Below are 24,354 nucleotides of genomic sequence, written 5' to 3'. Positions count from 1 at the left end.
CTAAATTTAGAATCACTCCGTCCATACGGATCCAGAAGATTTTGGCTAACAAAAAAATGTTATCCTTCACTCTTACTTATAACTATTTTTCATTGTAATTGTAGAAAAATAATTTTCCTTGTATATATTGTATTCCCAATTACATAATATATAGAATACATCAGTATAATATTTAATTACACTGTTCTAAAAATTTCCGCCTAAGTGCTAGGCTGCTAGCCACTGCTCCAGTTAATCTCTAGGTGTTTGAAATACAAGAAAGGGCGAATAGGTCGTGACTCTTACTTAGACAAAAAATAGATAACTTTCATTTTGCATTTTTATTTTTTCTATAAATTATATGAGACTTGTTTAATTTTTGGATGAACACTCATTATATACTTATTCCTCCATGTTTTCAATATGTTCTAATACTTTATAATCTATATGTCATTATATTTTGCAATTTATATATCCCAATACAAGTATGTATTTTTTTATGTATAAGTAGACATTTTTTTATATCTTATATAATAAGTTTAATTTAAACTTAAAAAAGGCCAAGGGCTTTGTCTACCCACCAACTAGCCTAGTATCTTTTAGAATCTTGATTACAATTGAATGAATGACTTGGAGTGCATAGCAAGACATGTCCTATATAACTTTCTATTCTTGACGCAATTTTGGAGATTACAGAGAGATTAGTGAAGACGAGATAATCTCGCTAACACGCAGCTTGTGTAGCGATTTGGTGAGGATTGTACATTACAATTTTTCATTTTTGATGTAATCTAAAGAGATTATGGAGAGATTTGTGCAGACGAGAGAATTTTGGTAACAGTAATTAATACACCGTCAATTGCCTTAATGAGGTGTCACGCACCACATGTTCAAACTCGATAACTTATAAAACACAAACATACGATAAACGTGTGGCACTACGTGTAAACTTCTCAAACACTATAATAGACATAATGTTGAGTCTCAGCGGACCCGAGGTTTCAAATGTGGGCATAAATAGTAAATACCCTCTTATTATAGAAACAAGAACATCTGCAAACAATTGTAATTTAAAAGTTCGTTGACATTTGTCTGTTATTTATACAACAACAACAACAAAGCCTTTTCCCACTAAGTGGGGTCGGCTATATGAATTCTAGAACATCATTGCGCTCGGTTTTGTGTCATGTTCTCCGTCAAATCCAAGTACTCTAAGTCTTTTCTTAGGGTTGTCTGTTATTTATGTGGAAACAAAAAATAGAATATATTTTATTCACATAATTAAAATTACTGGGAATGTGACATCTCACATTGCTTAAGGAAGTAGATCATGTAAGTCTTATATATATATATATATATATATATATATATATATTCTTATCTCTTCCTAACAAAAGGTATTTTTTTTTTTTTAGAGCTCACTAGTTTCGGGTTCCATCGGAACTTCGAAATTAAGCGAGTTCATGCGAGATCAATCCCAAGATGGGTGACTTACTGGGAAATTCTAATGTGAATTCCCAGAAACAAAACCAACCATGAGGGTGTGGTCGGACCCAAAGTAAACAATTTCATGCTACGGAAAAGTCGATGTCAGAATGTGATGAGGCCTGGGCCGAGATGTGACAAGAACACCATACTTGGGTTTGCAAAATTAAAAGTTTCATAATTTTTTTTTTTTTTTTTTTTTTTTTTGAGCCAAATCATGAAATGTAAGATAAAAGCTTCCCTTGTACCCCAAAACAGAATAAACAGAGTGACGTGGTGAAAGAATCCGAGAGCTCACTAAGTACTCTGTGCGCCTCGTCGTATCTGATATAAATTCCGAGAGTAACAGCGTACTTCCCTCCGATCTCTCCCTCTCTCTCCGGTCTAGGGTTTTCTGATTCAGCTATACAAACTCTCTCATTGAATTCAAATTCTCCATCTTCCATTGTTCTGGTATTCGATTGTGTTCTGATTACTCACCAAATTCGATATGTAAGTGTGTGTCTATGTAGCTTACAATTGGGAATTTTGATTTGGATTTTGGGAATAAATTTGCTGCGTCAGGGTTTTGATCAGAGGGAATTTGGAAGGGACATAGTGGAATTTGGGTTTTCTGTGGTTGTGGTAGATTGTTTGGTGCTCGAGAATTTGCTCAGCTATGGCTTCATACAGGCCATTTCCTCCCCAATCGTCATTTGCGCCAGCACCGAATCAAAACCCTCTACCGCCAGCACCACCGCCACCGCAACAGCGAGGCAGTCAGTATAACCAGAATTGGGGTTATAATGCTAGTAGTGGTGGTTCTAGTGGCGGCGATGGTGCTGTGCCGGCGCCTCCTTCTTCGTATCCGCCAAATTACAATTACCAACATAGTAGTTATGGCCCTCCAAGAACTCAACACCCTCATCCACCACCACAATACAACTACCAACCACCGCCTCCGCCACCACCCGAGCCTTCATACCCACAGCCACCGCCCCCTCAAGCTCCTCAAGCAGCACAAAATAAAATGCCCTTACAGCCTCCACAAGCCCCTATATATTACCAGAATTCTCAGTATTCACAGTATAGTCACCAGCCAATCCAGCCTTCGCAGCAGCCACCGCCTCCTCCCCCACCACCTTTGTCCCCCAATTCCTCGGTGCCACCACCACCTCCTCCCCCCGGTTCGCCTCCACCACCGCCTCCTCAAAGTAAGGACAGCGGGGTAGATAGGAGATCCCATGACAAAGGGGCTTCTAGGGAGGCATCAGTGTCCAGAAGGCGTGAACATGGGCATTTGAATCATGGGGTTCCTCCAAAACAGCAGAAGCCCCCAGTTCCTTCAGTGCCAGTGAAGAAAGCAAATGGGCCGCCAGGGAGAGTGGAAACAGAGGAAGAGAGGAGATTAAGGAAGAAGAGGGAGTTTGAAAAGCAAAGGCAAGAAGAGAAGCATAGGCAGCAGCTGAAGGATTCCCAAAACTCAGTTTTGCAGAAGACGCAAATGTTGTCTTCTGGCAAGGGACATGGATCCATTGTGGGGTCGCGAATGGGTGAAAGGAGAGCTACTCCATTCTTGAGTGGTGAGAGGACTGAAAATAGGCTAAAGAAGCCAACAACATTCGTATGCAAGTTGAAGTGAGTATGTTAACAATGACTTACCTTTGCTTGAAGATCACAAATTTGCTTTATTCTAATTGAACTCAATCTTTTCCTGTTTTTTTTGGGAACTGAATTCAAACCTTGATATATCAATATGATTTGATGATGTGTTGTTAACTCATTTCCTAACAGTTTAAGTTTAGTACTTGTTGATTCATTATGAAAGTGGAACAAAATGATCTTTTAGCAATATAACATGATTTAAAGTCATCTTAAACTACTGACGGTATGCTGCAATGAATCTCATATATCCTAGATGTGGCTGAACAACGTTCCTTTATTCTACACCAAAAAAAAAAAAGAACAAATTATTTTTAGTTAACTGTCCGTTCACCTCTTTGTTTACTCCTATGATGAGTCTTATTAAATTTTATTCTCTTTGAAGATTCCGGAATGAACTTCCAGATCCAAGTGCACAGCCAAAGCTTATGTCTTTGAAGAAAGAGAACGATCAGTAAGCCATCTCTTCTGTTTAAAAATTTATGCATTTAGGCTTGCCTGTGTTAGAGGTCGCACTTGGTGCGATGGCAAGTGCCTTCGCCCATGAGCGGTAGGTCTCGGGTTCGAGACTTGGGAGCAGCCTCTCCATAAATGGGGGTAAGGCTAGCCGACATTCACCTCTCCCAGACCCTGCGTAAAGCGGGAGCCTTGTGCACTGGGTACGACCTTTAGGCTTGCCTGTGTTACAATGTGCCTTCGCCCATGAGCGGTAGGTCTCGAGTTCGAGACTTGGGAGCAGCCTCTCCATAAATGGGGGTAAGGTTAGCCGACATTCACCTCTCCCAGACCTTGCGTAAAGCGGGAGCCTTGTGCACTGGGTACGACCTTTTAGGCTTGCCTGTGTTACAATGTGTGTTCGTTGGTGCATAGACTTTTTGTAAAATCCAGAAAAGATTGGTGTGGTGGTGGACATTAATTTTCCTGGTTCAGGGCTTAGTTTAATCTTTTGGGGAAAATAATAGTCCAGGGTTGGTTCATTTTTGTCATGTTTTAGTACCCATACTAGTGGGATTCTGGGACTCGGTATATACATGTTATTTAGTTATTGTTGAAGCTTGCACTATGGGAACCAATTCTGATGGTTTAAATAATGACTTTATGACATATGATCAGCTGTTTAATAGTTATCCCTATTCCCTAGTTATCATGCTATTGAATTTCATTATCAAATTCAATAATTATCTTGTGGTAACTTTTGCAATCTTCCCTCCCGCCCCAGGTATACAAAATACACAATAACGTCGTTGGAGAAAACATACAAGCCCAAGCTTTTTGTTGAGCCAGATCTTGGGATTCCTCTTGACCTACTCGACCTCAGTGTATATAAGTATTATACTCAGCCCTAAACTTTTTAAGGCATCAATAGTGTCATATTGCATGACAATTCTGTAACATATGTTTTTTTATTGGTTCTGGTTCAATCAGTCCTCCTCCTCCAAGTGTTAGACTACCACTCGCTTTGGAAGATGAGGAATTATTGCGGGATGATGTTGCAGTGACCCCTGTGAAAAAGGATGGCATCAGGAGAAAAGAGCGGCCTACTGATAAAGGAGTTGCATGGCTGGTTAAAACCCAGTATATATCTCCTCTTAGCATGGAGTCTGCAAGACAGGTAGTTGATCAGTGCTCCATTTTAGATGAGAAATCCTTCTTGAAATTATTGGTAAGCTTTGTTATAACTATGTGCATTGCCATCTACAGTCTTTAACTGAAAAACAAGCAAAAGAACTGCGGGAAATGAAGGGCCGCAACATTTTGGAAAACCTCAATGACAGGTTGCTGTGTGCCTACCTACCCTTGTGATTGTTAAACTAATGTTCATTATTTATTAACTAATTATGATGAATCATTTTTAGGGAAAGACAAATCAAGGAAATTGAGGCATCATTTGAGGCCTGCAAGTCACGCCCTGTTCATGCAACCAACAAGAATTTGTACGCTGAAGAGGTTCTACCTCTGTTGCCTGATTTTGACCGGTATGGAATATTTAATTTTCTGTTCAAATTACACGATCATATTTTACTTTGGCTACCATATGAAACCTATTAGATGCTGTTCTTTATAAGGAAAGTTATTAGACGTAATGGCAATGGATTAGGGTTAAGTCAAGCTGTGCTGTTTATTGACAGCTTGTTATGTCAGACTCCAGACATTTGAAATCAAAAGCATATATATTCATAAATGGGAATGCATACATGCAGATTCTTGATATTATTTCAATGATGACGAATCTGAGAATGAACAATTGGGCTGGTGGCTGATTAATTGAAAATCTAAAGCATTTACAACAACAACAACAAAGCCTTTTCCCACTAAGTGGGGTCAACTATGTGAATCCTAGAACGCCATTGCGCTTTCGTTCTGGATTCATTTTCATAAGGATTCGACGTAAACTAGGAGTGCCGGCTGTCGACTACCTGACGCCATTGCGCTTTCGTTCTGGATTCATTTTCATAAGGATTCGACGTAAACTAGGAGTGCCGGCTGTCGACTACCTGACGCCATTGCGCTTTCATTCTGGATTCATTTTCATAAGCATTTACTTAAATAAAATCTTATTGCATGCTAGAGTATTCATATTAACTTGGGGCTGTTTATTGAGGATTCTTTTGTGACAGGTACGACGACCAATTTGTCCTTGCAGCATTTGATGGTGCTCCTACTGCTGATTCAGAAATTTACAGCAAGTTGGACCAGTCTGGTCATGATGCTTATGAATCAAGAGTGAGTTCGGGTTATGATGCATGCAACCAGTTTTTTGTCGTATATTTAAATGCTCAAACCTTCCATTTTCAGTTTCTTGGACATTGCAGTCTGTTACACATTGTTTACAAGTGGACGCCCCAAAATTAGTGAAATAGAACAGAATCCAAAAAACTCGAAGAAAACCAACATAATTGTATGAATTGGTTTGGTTAAACCTCTGACAGACAAACAAGAAAAACTAATATAACCAGTACCTACTTCAGCCCCACTGATAATTACCCAGGTTGGCTTTCCTTACCATATTTGAAACTGTATTCCTTCACTTCCTGTTAGTGTCTTAGGTGGTTGTTTATTCGTTTTGGCTGGGAAATAATTAATAATTGAGTGTAAATATTCTGCCATTCCACAACATAATGTCCTAGCTTTAGATGAATTGACCTGCAGTGTGTTTTGGATGGTTGCAATATACGAATCAAGTATTCATTTGGGTTGGGTATATAATTTTAAGAATTGCCTTTGTAGGAGGTAATCCTGTCAGCTCACAACACGATGACCCCTTAGTTTACATGAATTTGAACCCTTATTTTCTGTTCATGTCAGTCTCCAATTGGATGTATATGTAGGTTGAGCGGCTCTATTACCCTTCACTTCTAGTTCAGCTGAATCCACCTCCCATATGGATTGGCAAAAAAGAAATGCCTATCATACTGCTTCTTTCCTTCCACTATCTGTGTATCCTCGTTACTTTTTTCATTCGCCATCAGAAACCCTGTTTTTTGGAAGATAAGTGTTGTGTTACAGTAAATAAATATTATACAGAAGTTAGAATTTTCCATGGATTTTGGTTATTTTGAATGTTTTTATATTTCTTCATTGTTGTACTTTGCATATTTTCATATTTCTTCAGTATCCTATAATTGGCTAGTGATGTGTTGTGATCTAATCCGTTACAGGCCATTATGAAAAGTTACAAAGTAACAGGCGTAGATCCAGCGAATCCTGAGAAATTTTTGGCTTACATGGTCCCTTCACCTAATGAGGTAAGCATGCTTGTTTTGAGAACATTAGCATTAACAGTTCGTAGTCTGCTCTCATGGCTTATGTATTATGTACTATTTCAATGGTGGCAGCTATCAAAAGATCCCTACGATGAATCTGAAGATGTTTCGTATTCATGGGTTCGCGAGTATCATTACGATGTATGTATGCTGACAGTTTTAAGAAGTCAATAAGTTACCTTTCTTATTCCTTGAGAATATCAAGCCATTCATGTTTCAACAGGTAAGAGGTGATGATGTGCATGATCCCACTACGTACCTAGTTTCATTTGATGATGATGAAGCACGCTATGCGGTATCCCCTCGAATCGAGAATTTAATCTTTAATTATACGTGCACGTATTTTCTTGATCTTTGTTTTTGGAGAAGAACTCTTCAAAGGTTATCGTTGTTATAAATTTTCCATTACAATGCAGCCCCTTCCCACAAAGCTTGTTTTAAGAAAAAAGAGGTCCAAAGAGGGAAAAACCAGTGATGAGGTTGAGCATTTTCCCGCACCTGCGAGAGTGACCGTTAGGCGGAGATCAACTGTTGCTTCAATCGAACTAAAGGATGCAGGGGTATGAGAACCTATTTGTTGAAATATAAATTTCTTTGGGGTGTATGGGGTTTTAGTCATCGAATGATTGTAATTCCATGACTTGCTGCTGTTTTCAGGATTATTCTAGGGGATCTATATCAAAATTGAAAACAAGAGGCTATGATGTTGAAGATACCCTTGAAAGACCACAAAAGATTGCACGGCACCAAGATATGGACGAATATAGTGGTGGCGACGATGATTTATCGGATTAATTTCTCCGTTGATGTAAATGTCGCTGGCTGTCGTGAAGGCTAGCAACTTATTTGGGATCTGCCCATATTGTAATCAGATGTCGATGCAGAGGCGAGCTCAAACTCATTTGACCGCTTGTTTTTGGGACGTCCATTCAAGCTTCAAGTCGACATGTATCGTTAGCCAGAACACATTTTTCCTTAGGTACCATGAAATGGTAAGACGAAAAAGAAACCTTGTAAAGAAGTTAGATGTGTTTTAGAACGTTTCGATTCGAGTATAGTCCTCTCGAGTTTATCCAGAAACGAATAGGTTCTCCCGGCAGTTCTAACTCATGACTATTTTACTTGATTAGGCAGTGTGGTATTACAGTTAATATTGTTCAGATTTTCCTGCGAAATTCAGCAATAAATTGTGTGCCTGCTTGTGCTATTGAATATTGATTTTGTTATGAATATATTACATTCTTTACTTCAAGTCATTTACTCAGTTTATAGAATATATTGCATTTTAAGCGGCTTAGATTCACTCGTTAAATTATTTTGAATTTTGGTACGTGCGTCTAGTTGTCTATGCAACTCGACATTGACGGCAATCTTCAGCACTGATGATGAGAAATTGCGGTAACAGTCCAACTAAGGGTTGGTTCGGAAGTGCTTTTAAAATGACTGAAAGTGATTTTCGTGAAATTGTTTGTAAGTTTCAAAAGCATTTTTTAAGTGCTTTTTGAAAACAGCACAACATATGCGCTTCTTACAAAAAACACTTAAAGTAATTTTCCAAGATCCACTTGGACTAAGGAATGGTGTCAGAAACATTTTCATCAAGAACGCTTTCAGTCATTTTAAAAACACATCCAAACAGGTCATAAATGAAGGTGGTTACAAATATTTTTTTGGTGAATTTTTGGTGTCCGGAGGCCGGCAGCAGGTCCCAATTCATCGTGTCCGCATACTAGGTTTTGGGACTAGAGTGCGATGCATCCATGCAAAACTGTCGAGAAGGGCAAAATCGGAACTCTAGAAAGACATCAAGAGCTCGTCGAAGCTAAAACACCAATGGAAGTGAACTGAGGGATTTGTCTGTGGCTCCCAAATTACGGTACATATTGAACAACGTATAACATTCTACAGAAAACTAAGTTGCCTCTTTGCGTAATCGCCTAGCTACCAACAGAACTACGTTGTGTATTCGAATATTTACAACTACTCAAACACTCAACAAGTAGAAGCTGTTTTACGTACAACGATGAGCGATCCCCACATGGTAAAATGTTAGAATCATTGCACGATTCGATTTGTGGAGGTAGCCTTGGAAAAGTCGATGACCCTGTACCCATCTTAATATTCATGAAGACTTGTTTTATGCAATTGACGCCCTGTTCATCGTGAATGGAGTCCAAGGGAAGTGAGCGAATAAAACTAAAGGAGTAACTATTCTGTTTAGGCTACAACAGTAATTGATTCAAGACTCACCATGCCCGTCGACACCTGACAGCTTCTTGACGAACAGCCCTCTTTGGATCATTAAGAGCTTTGGATATTGCTTGTAGTACCTGAATAAAGAGTAAATATAAGAAAAACGCACACACGCGCCCAAACTATGAACAAAATGGTAATTTTCATCATGTCAGACAGATCTGATAAGTTGGCAGAAATTTGGCATCCACCAGAGAATGATCTGGTTGCCAATAGATTCTAATGATTAAAAACCAACCAACCTGTGTTCTCATGGGAAAGATTCTTGCATAGGGCAGCTCAGACGTTGCAACAAGACATTGAATTGCAGTCTCTCGGACAAGCTTAACAATTAAAAGAAATATACATCAGCCAAAGCATATAAACATTGCTTCTAGCCTGAAATAAACTCTTAAGCGGAAAGTGGGGTGGCAAACGGAATCTTAAACCCATGGCAGTTAATAATTAGATGCCTGAAATAAATACTGAAACAGAAAAGGTGAGGCCGGACATTAGAGCATAAGCGAGCAACAAAAGATATGTTACCATCATATGCGGGTAGCCAATGAGTCTGGTGAGACAATTAATTAAAATATGTGCATTCTCTACGACAGCTACTTTTCCTGCATGAAGGAAATGAACACCAGAATCAGGTGAAGAGCTAGGTAAACAGAGGCAAGCGGTAAGCAGTCATATCAAGAAAGAAATATGTAAGCAACATATTTAACATGGAACTACAGGAGACATAGATAAACAAATGGCAAATGTACACACACACAAACGCCTGCATTGACGTTGGCATTACCGTTTTTATCTGTCAATATTCCAGAAAGAACTAGCAAAAGACTGTATAGCTTGTCTTTATCCAGAATATCCTCACTTAACACGGACAACCCATCCAACATTATCGGCATGAGCTGCAAAATTTGTGAGGTAATGTCACAATTCCAAGATACAAAATTCCTTTTTAAGTGTAATTAGTTTATAATTTCTACTTTAGTTACCTTCTCTGCTTCACTCAAGATAGCAATTAAAGGGGCATTAGATATAAGGTGTGCAGATGCCCGAACCAGCATAGATCTGAAAAAAGGGGAGTAATTTGGGCATAATTAATAAATGAATGCCATTAATCAGGCCTTCAAGCTCTAGCTTTAGGCCATGTGCAATAAGTAATATAGGATAACACTCTTTGTATATGTACCTGGATAATGATGAATCAGAATTTATTATCATAGACTGCAAAATAGGCATCACCGAAGAGAAAAACCGCTGTTTGTAGAGTGGCCGTGTTATGGCATGAAATTTTCGGTTCAAACAAACTTCAGAATCACTCATAAGAATGTGAAATGCATCTGCAGCGGTTCTCATCACAAAATGCTGCTCATAACTGTTTTCTAGACCTTGCTGTAACTCCATGGCACGTTTTCTGCCTTCTGACAGTAAGCACTCCAAAAAAATTTTGGTTACATCTTTTACTTTTTCATGACCAAGTAGAAGCAAACCTTTTCCTATCCATGCTAATCCTTCCAGGGCACGGACTTGAAGCTGCTTATTGCTCGAAAAACCAAGGCATAGATCAGTAAGACTCACTTTTATGCCATTACTTGTTCCAGATGTCTTTAAAACTCCATTTTCATTGAAACTCCATATATTTGTTCCGAAAATCATATCAATCGCTTCTTCCAGGGTACAGTCCTTTGAATTCTCCGTGTCCTTGGACTTTGTACCCAATTTATTGATCACAGAACCTAACGCCTGAGCTACTGGAACACAACCTTTAAGAAGGGTTGTCATAAACAAATGCAATAGCCCTTTCAGATTTGCAATCTGTGTTTTTGGATGCACCGCTATGATTATTGATGCAAATAGTGAAACAATCCATTCATCTCTATGAGAGAATGTGTCTCTCTGTTCAGAAACGTGCAATTCTTGAAGTTGGATTGAAGAGGTTGCATCCATGGATTCCTTAAATGGAATGGATATGTTTGATGAAAGAACACTGTAAGCCTTGTCAACCATAATCTTCTGGCTTTCATCTGAACAGCTCCCAACAGCAAGCTTCATTGCCATCATGGCTGCATCAAGAAGCTCCTGAAATGAAATTAAAAAAAATTATTGGATTTCTTAGTATAGCATTATAATCTATCTTTTTCAGCAATTACTGACTTCCAGATTAGCAGTGTCAGAAGGAGCTGAAAGAAACTTCTAGCATATTTATTAAACATGGTAATAAGAAGTGATATTTTATAAAAGGAACTCTACTCACTTCTTCCTGGACTTGAATGCTAAAATCTTTACAACTTTCAGTGGCATTCCAAATGTTAATGACAAACCGCAACAGAACTTCCTCAAGACCTCCAGTTTCCTTGATCCTACACCATTTCAACATAAAGCTTTGTATCAACAACAGAAAAAGCACAGAAAAGTAAAAAAATAACAATAAAGAACGAGAAACACATTACATTGAGAGCCCAAACACTTTAGGAATTATACCTCACAAATGCAACACAAGTTCCTTCTCCTATGTGCGAAATTTGAACTTATTTATCACTTTTAAGTGTTGTAAAAGAGAAACACAGGTATGAGACGGAGAAGTGAGGTAGAGTTTTGCTTGTGGTGAAAAGAGGGTCAATACAGTTTTATAGATTGCCAATTATGACTCTAAGCGTGTTACAAACGAAAAATGAAATTTATCCATGCAGGTCTAAGTAGTCACCACGAATAACTAATAGCAAAAGTATGATGGGTCAATATTGTCAGAAGCAATTAAAAGATACTCTTTAGGAAAGTACTTTCCATATGCCTGGAACATGATCCTACTATAGAATTTGCTAGACACATATTGCCTGAAGCAAACACAAAAGATGCACACCACAATTCACTTGTTGTCAGTACTCCAATGACTGAGGAAGCCAAGATTTTCCAGGGGAAATCAAACAAAACCTTGACATAAACAACTGTTAGCAACGTTATTGACAAGCTACATGATATTTGACTATGGAACGTGATTTTAATAGGATAGAGGGGGCTTCTCTTTTTTACTAGTTTCATCATTCATTATCGTCTCCACAATTCTTAAGCAGTCACAAATGTTCCCCAAAAATGTTCATGATCGCTCCTTTGTATACAAAAAGAAAATGAGCAAATCACTCTTCATATATCTATAGTGAAATCTATGAATTAGCATGGCACCGAAAAACAAGGTTACCAAATTTGTGAAATTGCTAGGTTTTGAACTAATGGTTGTTGAACCAACAGCGCAACGGGGAAAACTGTTGAAAAACCAAAGAAAAAATTGTCTTAATTTACAGATTGATCATTCGGGTAGAAGAAAAACATACCATGGAAGAATCTTATTACAGTAGCATTCCAAAAGTTGAATTGTCCCTTCAGCCAAGTTCAATTTTCCATGGACCTAAGCAACAAAATGCAAAGAAAGGATCCATTAAATAAGGAGGAGAATTTTTTTTTTAACATATAGCTTGAAGCAAGGATTGCTCGCCCAAGAACAAATGGAACAAGTAAAATAAACAAAATGAAATGCCCATATTGCTTATATTGCATCCACAAATGTAGTATGCTAATCATGGCTGAACCAAACTGGCTACCCCATTAACTTCTATGAACTTTATAAAGGAAATGTTTAAATATGACAAGTACAGAATTATAGGTGGAACATACATAATCAGATAACTTGCCAACTATGGCCTCTTCAAGCCCTTGTACAATTCTTAGCATATGATTTAGCCCACTTGCACCAATCTCAGAGACTGTCTCCAGTTTTAGTGGAAAAGGCACATTGAAATCATCATGAGACACCAATGAAAGTGTCTTTTCAACAACAAGGACTATATAGCTTAGTGCCTTCTCGGACTCGTGATATGCATCCACAAATGAGCCAATGTGCACTAAAGCCTTCAATGCTAGCTTCCATAGCAATGTCTTGTTGAAATCCACTAAGATGATTGACATGAGTTCCGTCAGAATATTCTCAAATATAATTTTTGATATTGGCAAGATATCTCCAGGGAATGTAGCCAGCATCTGTAAACCCTTGACTGCATATCAACAAAAAGCACAATCAATAAAGTAGGAACTGGCACTAAATCTCATATTTATTCATATAAATCCGTGGTCACTCAATTGGGAGGCAAATCAAATATAAATGAAGAGAAGATATTTTTCCTTAATTTCTTCTATCCCAATTTTTCCATACTTATAGCTTGTTTGCACAAGATGTAGTGCAGGTTTAGCAGGAAGCAGTTTAATTAATTGAACACTGTGTTGAAGAACATCCTATAATACGTCTTAGTAACCTTGTTAGACCTAGCACAGGCCAAAATAGAAAAGACACAGCATGGAACTGACTTCAAAAGAACAGAGCTTTCAAACACTCCAGTAGATATTCAAGAAACTAGTCATTCTAATGCAAGACTCTTGACACCAGATGATATGAAAAATGTCAGACGTATGAAGTAACTGAAAAGTTCTTGCCGACAGCCTACAGATCTAACCAAGATGGTGTAAACAAAAGAGATGTAGAGTTCTCGAAATGGCCCTGGGTTCCCCTAGTCATAACACTACGGTCACTACCTAAGGTGTGCCTAGGTTTACATAACTCAAACTGCAATTATTAACTCATTACAGTGTATCCATCTTGGTTATCAACACATTAACCAGATGCAAGTAGATAACAAATATATGTCCACACAAAAAAGGTTTCTACAGCACAAGAAACCTAAAGCATTCACCTGTGAAATAAATCTCTGCACCATGAACTTCATTAAGATGTGTGGCCAAGGAAGAACAAAAGGCAATGATTAGTGAATCCGCAAAGCTCTGAAGCATGTAGCAACATGTCGCATGTGTAGTATCAGGCTTCGGAGCAAGGTCTTTGAATCTCATAATTAAATCTCTGCATGCCTCAATGAGTTCCACAGAGAGATAAAGAGCTCCAAAATTAAATCTTTTTGAGGAAAAAGAATTCTCATTAAGAGAGCAATCCCCAGATGAATTTCTCACAGAAATCTCGAGAGTGTTCATTAGGCAAGGGAAGAAACTTTCAAACACACCTTTACAGGAAGCAGCAGAAGTCTTTGTTATCTTATAAAGGATACGACCGACTGCATGTAACCTTTGCTTGCCTTGCAAAGGAATATTATAATTTTCATAGCTAGCGATGGAGTTGAAAACTGTGTTTATATCTTCATCACGAACAATTAAATTTACAAACAACACCTCATTTTGCATGGTAACCTTTTCTAGAAGCATTAGAGCTTCTGTTGCAACTTCATTCTCTTGAAAGCCAAGACCATATAGTGGTTCTTCAGTAAAGGATATAGCAGGCTTTTCCAAAGAATTACTTATGGCATGTTTCACTGAAATCCAGATAGTTTCAGCATGTTTTGCCATTCTGTCAGCTCCATATTTAGCTGTGCAGTGGTTAAGATATTTCAAAGAATCAACCTGCGGGCATACAAGCAAATAGAAAAAGTATAGTTTTCAATGAGGCATTTTGCACCAATCACAGTGAAACTAGTTGCATCCAATACATAGATGGAGACGCATTCAAATTGCACCAAACCTTTGCTAATGGCAGAGATGAAGAAAGTTTCTCAAGAAGCAATGGAATGACAAATGGCTCGAATAAAGGTGTGGACGACAACGCTGACTGCAGAAAGAAAACATTTGGCTTACTTAGTGTGCAAAAGAAGATATCATATAGGTAGTCAAATACATAAGTAATAAACAGCTTCAAATGTCACGTGGTTTTGTTGCCACCTTACTTAATTGTTGCTTTGGAAACGCAAACATAGAGCTATAAAAGATAACTTCCTCGTACGCCATGTACAGTTTTGCTTCTCAATTTTTAAGGTAAGCCTTTAGATAGTTTGAAAAGCTATTGGTTAAAAATAATATAAAGCATCAGGGTGCACACTTTCAACACGGATGGTGAAAATGTTAGATAACTATGCTAACTGAGATGAAGAACTTAAGACAACAAAACTGTGAATAATTAACTTCACATATGGGAAAATAAACTGCATTGTGCAATTTCCCAACCCAGTAAATTATCCCATGCAAGAGCTACCCGTAAAACCTGGTCAATCATATAAACCAAGTTGCAGGCTTTATGTTTACTTGAGCTCATTTACAATATGAAATACAGGCAAAGTCTGGGTCCTGACTCATTTTTCCCAGCTCACTCAGTTTTTCTCACTCTTTTAATTAATGTGTTTTCAAACTCAAAAATTTCAATTGGTGAGTGCATTGCAGCTACTTTTTTTGCACAACATTTGACACATGTTTTTGTGGGGCCCACTTCATAATGTATTTCAACGATCTGAACCATCTATCTTCTAGATCTTCCCTCAAAGATCATGTCAAATAAAAATCACCCAAATCTAAAACCATATAACCGTTGGTTTAAGGGTTTAGGGTTTCTTTGTAGAACCATATTCGTCCATCTTCTTAACTACAAATGGTCTTAATGGTTTTGGATTTGTCTAATTTTTTGCAAGGATGATTTGAAAATGATGTTCTAAATGAAAAATGGTTCGGATAGTTAAAATACATCACGGAGTGGGCCCCACAAAGGCGTGCGCCAAAAGTTGTGTAAAAAAGTGGTGTCACGGATCCACCCCCTAGAAGTAATAATAAAAAAATAAAAAAAGAAGAGGCGGTATTCATAACTGCTTTACAATTCAATTCTGTTCCAGTTACAACTTCCTATAGTTATTGTAAAAGTAATAGAGAAAAAGCATTCTCACGTGCACTCAAAGTGCTAGTCCAAGTCAAGCCATAACCAATTACAAGGAATGATCTCAGCCTTAAAGAACATTGTATATTACTATGGACATATAGCCATCAGCCAATATCAATTCAATCAGAAATTTCATGTGTCAGCAAGCAATGTCAGGAACAAAAATCAGAAGAAATCATCATAGAAGCTGTAACCCCCTCGTAAAATGAACATAACAAAGTTCAGAATCCCAGAGAAATAGTAGTGAGAAATTTAGGCAAAAGCGGGGCTGAACCAGTAACAGTGAAAGCATACCAAAAGGAAGAAATAAAAATAAATAAATCGTACCATTAGTGCCTTCGAGAGGTCATCTCTTTTCACATCAGAGTCCTCATCTTTCAGCTGGACAATGCATAGAGGGGGAAAAAAACCACACGTCACATATCAATGTAATCAAAGAGTATATGACTGTAAAGAACTGAATGGTAACATATGGCTTATGTAAGTAAACAAAGAGACTTGTCATAAAAATACTATGTCAAAGGGGGAAAAAGTAGCCAAACAGAAAACCTCATCGGTGATTATCTTTAAAGGTATACCATTTGATGAGACTGGATCAAGCTACAAATCTAAATGTGGATCATTAAAAATCAACAAATAAGAAGGATTATTTTCATTTTAGTTTTGATAAGTTGATTGGAGCACAGAAATGTAAAGGAGTCAATATGGCATGGATGATGGTGGTGTATCATTGCAAGAAACTGACACTGAATATGTCTTGAAACTTTAAAAAAAAAAAAAAAAAAAAAATTCAAGCAAAAAGATATCAATATAACCCGAATAAATAGTAAAATGTGTCACTTATTAAGGCAACCCACAAAGTATTAACTCTCAGGGACAACATGAAATCTGAATAAGCATCTGACAACCCAATTGTCTCGGCACTTAAGGAGACATCCTAGTTGCGGAAACATCTTGCTGGTAGAAAAGACTTCAGAATTTTCATACATAATGTTAAGATTGCAACCAACAGGTAAACATAAGCTTACATGAGTAAAATGAATGGGAAAGTAACATCCCAATAATGTAAAGAGATCTTCACAAAAACTTTCAAGTGAGCCAGATGGGTCTGGATATATTTGCACCAAAGCCTCAACAATAGGAAATGTTAACATTAAGCAATGAGGATCTTTTTCTCCATCCATTGCTTGACAGATCCCGTAGAAAAAGGTTTCACCCTGTACAATAGAGAACAAACTGATCAACATGTAACCAGAATCAGTGCAAAATGATGCATATTACTATTCAGAAAAGACAAAAAAAAATCAGTTGAAAGCCTCATGCATTTCTGTCTACTTGCATGTGTGTGTGAGATGTTGATAGACAAAACACAAAATGGAAATATAAATACACACACACAGTGTCACACACACATATACAGAGAGAGCACAAAATGACCAAAAAGTAACAATGGAATCCCAAACGATAGGCTTTCTTACATTAAAAGGAAACGCCTAATTCTTTATATATTATAAATTTATAATCTCTTCTCAAAAAATTATAAATTTATAATCAACCCGGCTTCAGGTGAAAGTATCAGGTATCTTTCTGGTTCCCATACTGATCATCATATATTACTGAAAAGAGACAAAAACAGAAAAACAGAACACAAACAAGTTGAAGAAAGTTAGACAGAAAAAATACCAGTGAAGCAACTTCATTGGGATGGCGCACTAAAAGGCATTGCAATAGCTCAAAGCAGAGCTGCAACAGAATTTGGAGATGGAAGTCAAGCAGTTTTGTTTTCAAAGTCATTGGCTATACATTTAATGGCATGGTAATTTTTCTTCATCCAATTTCCTAGGCAGTAGGCATTAAGGATGGCATCCACAAATCCTACCTTTCTGTCATGCTGCCCTAAAGCTTGCACCTGTAGGGACTCTACATAAGTTTGAGCAACAACTTTTGCATCACTGGCACAGACCATTCCAGCACTAGCTTTCCTCCTCAGTAGTGCCAAGCAACCGACAAGTGCACCACGTAAAGCTCTCCAATCTGCCTGATGTAAGAATGATATCACTAATTTACCTTGGACAAAGCAAAAAATACAACGTCACGAAACAAAGTATCCAGAATAAAAGAGTCAACGCACCAGTCTGTCTGTGAAGAATCCTATCAAGCTATGAATAGTTGCAGTATCTAGTGGTTTTGATGCCAGACCCGTTAGAACTTCTGCCAAAAGAAGGATACCTGAAGATGGATACCATGTCCCAAGAAGCTTTCAGATTTGGTCTTGGAATTTATCTTTTTCAGTAATAAGAAGAGAAAATAGTCTAGGGAAAAAAAAAAAAATCTTGCAATCAAGGATTGTCGACCAACAGTATTTGAGCAACTACAAACTTGTCAGAGAAAGAACAGGTAACATAACTCAAGTATATGGGCAACATAAAAAGAGAACTTATGGTGGAATTGGCATAGATTGTTTACATAACAACGTTAGAAGCACAAGAATGAGAAGAGATTTTAGTGTGTTAATAGACGTTGATTACACCATTATTGATTTGTTTTGGGTTTTCTTAAACTTTCTAGAGTAAGGGGTATTTTGCTAAAATCTGCATTGCTTATTATGGGCTGCAGTCATGGATCATGAGTTTTATTTTAATTAATGAGCAAACTTGATATAAGTCCAATTTTGTAAGTCATTACTGGGTTTAGTCCACTTTGTTGAGTTATGTCCATTCATTGATTATCTACATCAGCTTATTTTATTATCTTTTTATTAAATTATGATAAATGTTATCTCTTATTTATAGGATTATCTTTTACTTACTTTTACGATTAAATATAAGAATTAAATATTGTTTCTCCTGCTCCCAATTTGTATCTCAATTTTTTCTTCTACCTCCATCACAGGTTAATTGGGTTACTGTTTCAGCAACCCAAGTTTCTTCCTTCTATTTGTATCTCAAATAAAAATTCTCTCTTTAAAACCGAGGAACCCCAAGTATTTTGAACATCCTTTATCCTTACCAAAGACTTTTAGAACCACTCCCTAAAACCTGGAATCTGCATCTGCTGCCAGAAAATCTCAGCATCAATATCTTGAAAACCATCCCTTTAGCAGCTTAAACATCCTATTCTAGAGCCCCTAGCCCAAAAATAACAATTTTTTAAACCTCATAGCCCTTCATATAGCATATGTTATCAAGAATTCAAATTCTATCCTACACCTCCTAAACTTAGAACAGAAAACAAGAATCAATACCGATAATTATGAGAGTTAACGAACAAAAAACAATCTAGAGGAACATTACTGGATCCTGAGATCATATATCCCATAGCCAAAATAATCAACCCAAAAATCACCACTTATATCCAAAATCAGAAACTATCCACAATTGTATTCTTATCATCCAACCGAATCCCAGCGGCAGAGTCACTTGTGCACAGGAAACAAAATTTATAAATGTCGAAGCTATTACCCTGATACTCAGATTTCGATTCTCAAAGGAAAATAACATATCATCTCATTTCAAAAGTTTCAAATGACACAGCAGTTACCTCGAGCACGGATGACATTATCCGTAGTGGTCAAATACATCCCCATCTCTTTCACCTATAAAAAAAACACGCAAATTAGCGATAACAAACCAATTAAATCAAACCGAAACACAACAAAGCACGAAAATTTAACCGTACCAGCACTTCGATAGTTAAAAGGTCATTCTTCACGAGCGTAATGATCGAATTCAAGCTCGCAGCCTGCAATGCAAACACACTTTGAGCTTCAAAACTATCCGGCACTAATCCAAACTAAAGCAAGTGGCAAAATTTGATTAAATTCACAGCACCCAATTGACAAAAAAAGACACAAAGTTTCATAATTTGATTATAATTTCGATTGTTTAACGTTTGATTCCTTAATTTTTACGAAGAGTGAGGAACTCAAACTAGCAGCGAACTTTTGTTAAAAATTTGAGGAGAAATTGAGTGGAGCGTGAACCTGCTGGGAAGGAGAGCAAGACGTGTCGACGTACGATTCAATGTGCCGAATCAGATCGGTAGGTCCGGCCATTGTTGGCGAATATTGAGGTTTCAGGGTTTTAGGAAGTGTTGAAGAAAGGGGAGGGTTTTCTGCGTAGGAGACACTGGACTGACCCAAGCACAAATTATTATTGTTATAATTAAATAATCATTGTTTTATTTTTTTTAGTAAATAAATGGTTCTTTGTGAATAAAACTCAACGAATTAGTGTCATGTAATCCGGTCTAACAGATTCCTCTTTACTTATATTTTAGAAATTTTATATTCGATTCTCGTTAAAAACGATTTTGAACTATATTATTACTAATCAATCTTTTGTTAAAAAAAACAAAATTCGATTCTCGCCATAAACGATTTTGAATTATATTATTACTAGTTCATCTTTTGTTAAAATTAAAAAAAAACCACAACAAATTAGTGAAAAATAAGGGCACATCTCCAATGGGCTCTTTAAATGGGTTTTTAGCTAAATTTTAGAGCAGATTTGAAAAACCATCTCTAATCACACTCCTTATTCATCTTTTAAGATAGGAATTTTCGTAGGAGCTCCTAAATTGAGAGAGTGTGAAATGTGCTCCTAACATGAACTATTATTATTTTCATATTATTTTAAATAAATAAAACTTTATTGGTCGATAATCATTATACAACTTGAGAGAATTTTTTTATTCAAGTGTCTTCAAAAACAAATGTTTTCCAATAAACTGTTTATGATGCATGATTGAATTTACTAGTCTTAGTTGAGATGTAACTAGAATTATTGGAATTGTTATGGTAGATATTTATGACCATGGTGATTTATTTTCACTACATGATCATCGTACACATCGTATAGCTATCTACGGCCGTCGGAGCACTGCAGGTACCAATAATTTTGGTAGAGGTTAGACGTGCTAGTAGAAGCTAGTTAATGATCAGTTAGACACAATGAGAACAAGGAGACATTCGGGGCAGATATACCTGTAAACGGGTCGGGTTTATTGGGTTTGGATAGGGTTCAACCCGACCCGTTAAGTTAACGGGTCACCCGAACCCAACCCGTTAAGCTAACGGGTCACCCGTTTCACCTGTTAACACCCGTTAACAATTATTATTATTTTTTTTTGCATAAAGTTTATTTTTTGTTATTAAGACTTTACTAAAATTACTAAAATATCCTCAACTAACGGGTGTTAACGGGTGTTAACGGATCCTAACGGGTCTAACGGGTTGACCCAAAGTGACCTGTTATTTAACGGGTTGTTAACGGGTTCACCCGTTAGCGATCCGACCCGTTAAGCATCCATCCAAATACAAATATTAACGGGTTGGGTCGGATCAGGTTAACGGGTTGGGTCCAAAATGCCAGGCCTAGGGGCAGATGAGTGGGCGTGGCAGTGAAGCCATTCACCTACAGACTTTGGGCGAACACCTTACCGTACGTTTATCTAGTTTGTAATAATAATTTGGACGATCGTACATTTGATTATGCTTGCCAGTACACTGCTTTTGTGTTAACTCTTATGTGAACTACTACCAGCTCTAGATTGATGTGATAATAATGGGATTTTATCCCTTGATTGTGGCCCCAAGTGGGGAGGTTGATTAGGATTTGCAGGATAGTTGATCTTTAAATTAATAAAGAACATGTCTGTTCAAAATTCTTCTACGTCATTATTTCCTTACTATGATTTACATCATTAGGTTAATGTCGTTTTCGTTATCCCTCGATGAAATACATTGTTAATTTGGTGTCGGCCAACACATAACGACCCTTAGTTGGTTATCGGGTCAGGGTGTGCCAAACTACATGTTAAATATATCTCTCGAATAAATACGCTTCGAACTTATTTTCTGATTGCTGGTTCATCAACAACACAGAGAGAGAAAGGGCAAACTCAAGTAGCAACCAAAAAGGCTTACAACGAAGATGAATTTCTAATTTTAAAACCACGAAGTCTGCTTAGTTGGTTATCGGGTCAGGGTGTGCCAAACTACATGTTAAATATATCTCTCGAATAAATACGCTTCGAACTTATTTTCTGATTGCTGGTTCATCAACAACACAGAGAGAGAAAGGGCAAACTCAAGTAGCAACCAAAAAGGCTTACAACGAAGATGAATTTCTAATTTTAAAACCACGAAGTCTGCAAAATTACATGAAACAAGCCCTCGTGCTTCTACAAGATACATACCAACCACCTTGTACAAGCAAATCATAATTTTCGAAAGATCATGAAACTGTGTCATCAAAAGCCAACTGCTAATCTCCGTCGACAACCTCATCCAATCGGTCAAGAAATCCCTTATGAGTTGCGGTGTCGTTAAATCGAACCCCATTTATAGAAGCTGCTTCAAACTTTGTCCATAACTCCCGCTTTAGAGTATTCTCACCAGGATATTTGCCCACTCGAACAACGCTTTCAGCTTCTTTCCAGATGGGAGTGCTTTCTATCATTGCAAAGCTGCCACCTGCAGGCTCTGACAAAATAAAAAATACGAACAATTAGAATCAAAACATGTCCAGTCAATCTGTGTGCTCACAAGTAAAACTAGTAAAGGAGTAAATGATGAGTGGCGAAAATACTATGAAGAGAAGATGTCTTGATTGGGTGAATGCCTCCTTGACCATCATCTTCTTTTGATATAGAAAAATTGATATGGTTATCTAGAAGATGCCCGGTAATGAGCAATTGGGAATCAGTATCAGCATTGTTCGGAGACTTTTCATCATGCGGATCAAGTAAAACACAAGTTTTTGGAGGCGATATGCACCATTCTGGTGATGATTCAACATGGTTCTTTCTAATTTCTGATTTGAACGGTTGTTGTAGTGCCAACAGCTCTGGATACCTGAAAGCCAAATCCCCAGAAGCTTCACTGCCAGAGGAATCGCTGCAATACGTGAATCCAACAGGAAACGGGGTGGATTTATGAACCCCATGATGAACCTTTGGAGAGGACTCCGAAAAGGGTTCAAGCAGAACACATGATTTAGGAGGAGACATTTTAAGGCATGGAGTCATCGTATTCACAACCATGGATCCCCCTTGCTTTGGAAACATTGGCGAAGGAGAAACAAACCCAGACTTGAGATTGCTTCCTGCTTCAGTAGTAACTGAATTAGAAGGCTTAATTGGAGTTGGCTTTGCTGCCACAAGCTCAAGCGAATCATTTGCATCTCCAAAAGTAGCATGAAACTTTGGTATCCTATCAACAGTACATGAAGTCATTCTCTCAAAGACTGATGATCTAGAAGGGACTGGGGGTCTGGATGACAGAGACTTTGATATGGGAAGAGGGGTAAGCTTAAACAGATGTCTCCCTCTTTCGATAGTGCAGTCTGCACGCCAAGACACAAGGGGAGAAGGAGAGATTAAGGAGTCTTGTGGACTCGCAATCTCTACACTCTCTCCTTCGTCTGCAGCAGACTCCACCGGATAGGAGAGTGCCTTCTGAAACCTGGGCATCCATGGCTGCAAACAGTTGCATAAATTTGCGTAAAATGCAGATAAAAACGAAATTCAAAGATGAATCATATAATGGGTAAGAATTTCGCAGACCTTCAAAGACGAAAGCATCTCAGACAAGAAATTCGGGAAGGATTCGACTTCTTTGGTTGCTTTTCCTTGGCATTTAAATGCTTGCACAACCAATTCATCAATCTGCAGTCAATTTCAACACAAATCACACATTCTGACAGATTTACAAAACCCTAAAGAAAATGTAATTTTCCAAATAAAGACGAAAACTTTAACAATTTTGCTGTAATTTCCACTTCTGATTGTTGAGATCGAGAGAGAAATTGTGTTACCTGGTGCGTTAGGGCAGAGAGATCGGACTGAACGAGCAGGAGGCGATCGAGAGCGTCGTCGTTTTGGTGGTCCTTTTCTGCTTTATCATGTTCTTGGACCCTGAGCTTGCGTGTTTCCTTTTCTTTCTTCTTCGCGGTGGCGAATGATTTAGAGAACCTCCCTCCTCCTCCTCCGCCGCCGCCGCCTCCATGGTTGTTCGATATCTCCCTCAGCGCCTTCCTCACTAACCTCCCTTTCTCTTCGTTTTTCGGCATCACTCGCTCTCCTCCCGCTCTCTGTCTCTGTCACTTTCTCGAATTTCATCAGTACCGCTGATTTTTTCGTTTCTTTTTTTTATATATGTATTGGGCTAAAAACATTATTTGATCCCGGGCCAAGCCCATCATACCTAAGCCACCCGGGACATGAACTTTGACCATGTGTCGATATTACTTTAGTCTAAAGAAGGCTTTTTAATTGCACTGTACCAATAAACAGTGTTTTGAACCACATTTCAGTTTATTTACAAGATTGCCACTTGGATGCTTTTAACCAATTTTCACTTAATTTACAAAATTGTCACTCAGGCTTAAAAACCTATTTTCAGCCGTTGGCTACATTTCACGTTTGACTCGGCGAGAGAGAGAGAGAGGGGAGCCTGACAAATTGGAGAGAGACAACAGCTGGGTGTGC

General features: G+C 37.9%; 3 protein-coding genes across 5 annotated transcripts; 1 reads left to right on the top strand and 2 right to left on the bottom strand.

Moving 5' to 3' along the window:
* The first annotated feature begins 1,720 nt into the window (after positions 1–1,720).
* LOC126634462 (protein PAF1 homolog) lies at positions 1,721–8,121 on the top strand. The gene is made up of 12 exons (XM_050304989.1): positions 1,721–3,081; positions 3,491–3,559; positions 4,325–4,432; positions 4,531–4,717; positions 4,807–4,880; positions 4,962–5,081; positions 5,724–5,829; positions 6,765–6,851; positions 6,942–7,010; positions 7,093–7,164; positions 7,286–7,429; positions 7,527–8,121. The coding sequence occupies exons 1-12, from the start codon at positions 2,123–2,125 to the stop codon at positions 7,662–7,664; spliced, it is 2,133 nt and encodes a 710-aa protein (XP_050160946.1). The 5' UTR covers positions 1,721–2,122; the 3' UTR covers positions 7,665–8,121.
* Positions 8,122–8,703: 582 nt separating this feature from the next.
* LOC126634461 (MMS19 nucleotide excision repair protein homolog) lies at positions 8,704–20,004 on the bottom strand. 2 transcript variants are annotated; one of them, XM_050304987.1, is made up of 20 exons: positions 19,847–20,004; positions 19,543–19,605; positions 19,405–19,459; positions 17,996–18,093; positions 17,744–17,902; positions 17,548–17,607; positions 16,893–17,081; positions 16,192–16,245; positions 14,686–14,772; positions 13,853–14,567; positions 12,783–13,159; positions 12,443–12,516; positions 11,368–11,473; positions 10,303–11,192; positions 10,106–10,181; positions 9,907–10,018; positions 9,648–9,724; positions 9,365–9,445; positions 9,120–9,199; positions 8,704–9,022 (listed from the first exon to the last, which is right to left on the bottom strand). In XM_050304987.1, exons 1-20 carry the CDS (start codon positions 19,916–19,918, stop codon positions 9,007–9,009), a joined length of 3,441 nt encoding a protein of 1,146 aa, XP_050160944.1. In that variant the 5' UTR covers positions 19,919–20,004; the 3' UTR covers positions 8,704–9,006. The 2 variants fall into 2 exon arrangements, with proteins under 2 accessions (XP_050160944.1, XP_050160945.1); XM_050304988.1 differs by lacking the exons at positions 19,543–19,605; positions 19,847–20,004 and having other exon boundaries at positions 17,744–17,898; positions 19,405–19,444.
* Positions 20,005–21,890: 1,886 nt separating this feature from the next.
* Positions 21,891–24,003, bottom strand: LOC126634463 (uncharacterized). 2 transcript variants are annotated; one of them, XM_050304991.1, is made up of 5 exons: positions 23,682–24,003; positions 23,431–23,532; positions 22,549–23,343; positions 22,455–22,497; positions 21,891–22,348 (listed from the first exon to the last, which is right to left on the bottom strand). In XM_050304991.1, exons 1-5 carry the CDS (start codon positions 23,934–23,936, stop codon positions 22,131–22,133), a joined length of 1,413 nt encoding a protein of 470 aa, XP_050160948.1. In that variant the 5' UTR covers positions 23,937–24,003; the 3' UTR covers positions 21,891–22,130. The 2 variants fall into 2 exon arrangements, with proteins under 2 accessions (XP_050160948.1, XP_050160947.1); XM_050304990.1 differs by having other exon boundaries at positions 22,455–23,343; positions 23,682–24,002.
* Positions 24,004–24,354: the final 351 nt, after the last annotated feature.

Source organism: Malus sylvestris, chromosome 9 (genome assembly GCF_916048215.2).
Source record: "Malus sylvestris chromosome 9, drMalSylv7.2, whole genome shotgun sequence".
NCBI classification, from domain to species: domain Eukaryota; kingdom Viridiplantae; phylum Streptophyta; class Magnoliopsida; order Rosales; family Rosaceae; genus Malus; species Malus sylvestris.
This window is presented reverse-complemented; position numbering and strand designations above follow the sequence as displayed.

Excerpts from the sequence above, each read along its gene's own strand:
- LOC126634462 (XM_050304989.1), top strand. The coding sequence starts at position 2,123 with ATGGCTTCATACAGGCCATTTCCTCCCCAATCGTCATTTGCGCCAGCA. Across the intron at positions 3,560-4,324 it reads TTGAAGAAAGAGAACGATCA|GTATACAAAATACACAATAA; the intron begins GTAAGCCATCTC and ends CTCCCGCCCCAG. Across the intron at positions 6,852-6,941 it reads TGGTCCCTTCACCTAATGAG|CTATCAAAAGATCCCTACGA; the intron begins GTAAGCATGCTT and ends CAATGGTGGCAG.
- LOC126634461 (XM_050304987.1), bottom strand. The coding sequence starts at position 19,918 with ATGGCCGGACCTACCGATCTGATTCGGCACATTGAATCGTACGTCGAC. Across the intron at positions 17,608-17,743 it reads TAGGGCAGCATGACAGAAAG|CTCTGCTTTGAGCTATTGCA; the intron begins GTAGGATTTGTG and ends ATTCTGTTGCAG. Across the intron at positions 11,474-12,442 it reads TGTAATAAGATTCTTCCATG|GATCAAGGAAACTGGAGGTC; the intron begins GTATGTTTTTCT and ends GAAATGGTGTAG.
- LOC126634463 (XM_050304990.1), bottom strand. The coding sequence starts at position 23,936 with ATGCCGAAAAACGAAGAGAAAGGGAGGTTAGTGAGGAAGGCGCTGAGG. Across the intron at positions 23,533-23,681 it reads TCTCTGCCCTAACGCACCAG|ATTGATGAATTGGTTGTGCA; the intron begins GTAACACAATTT and ends AATTGACTGCAG. Across the intron at positions 22,349-22,454 it reads CAAGACATCTTCTCTTCATA|AGCCTGCAGGTGGCAGCTTT; the intron begins GTATTTTCGCCA and ends TTATTTTGTCAG.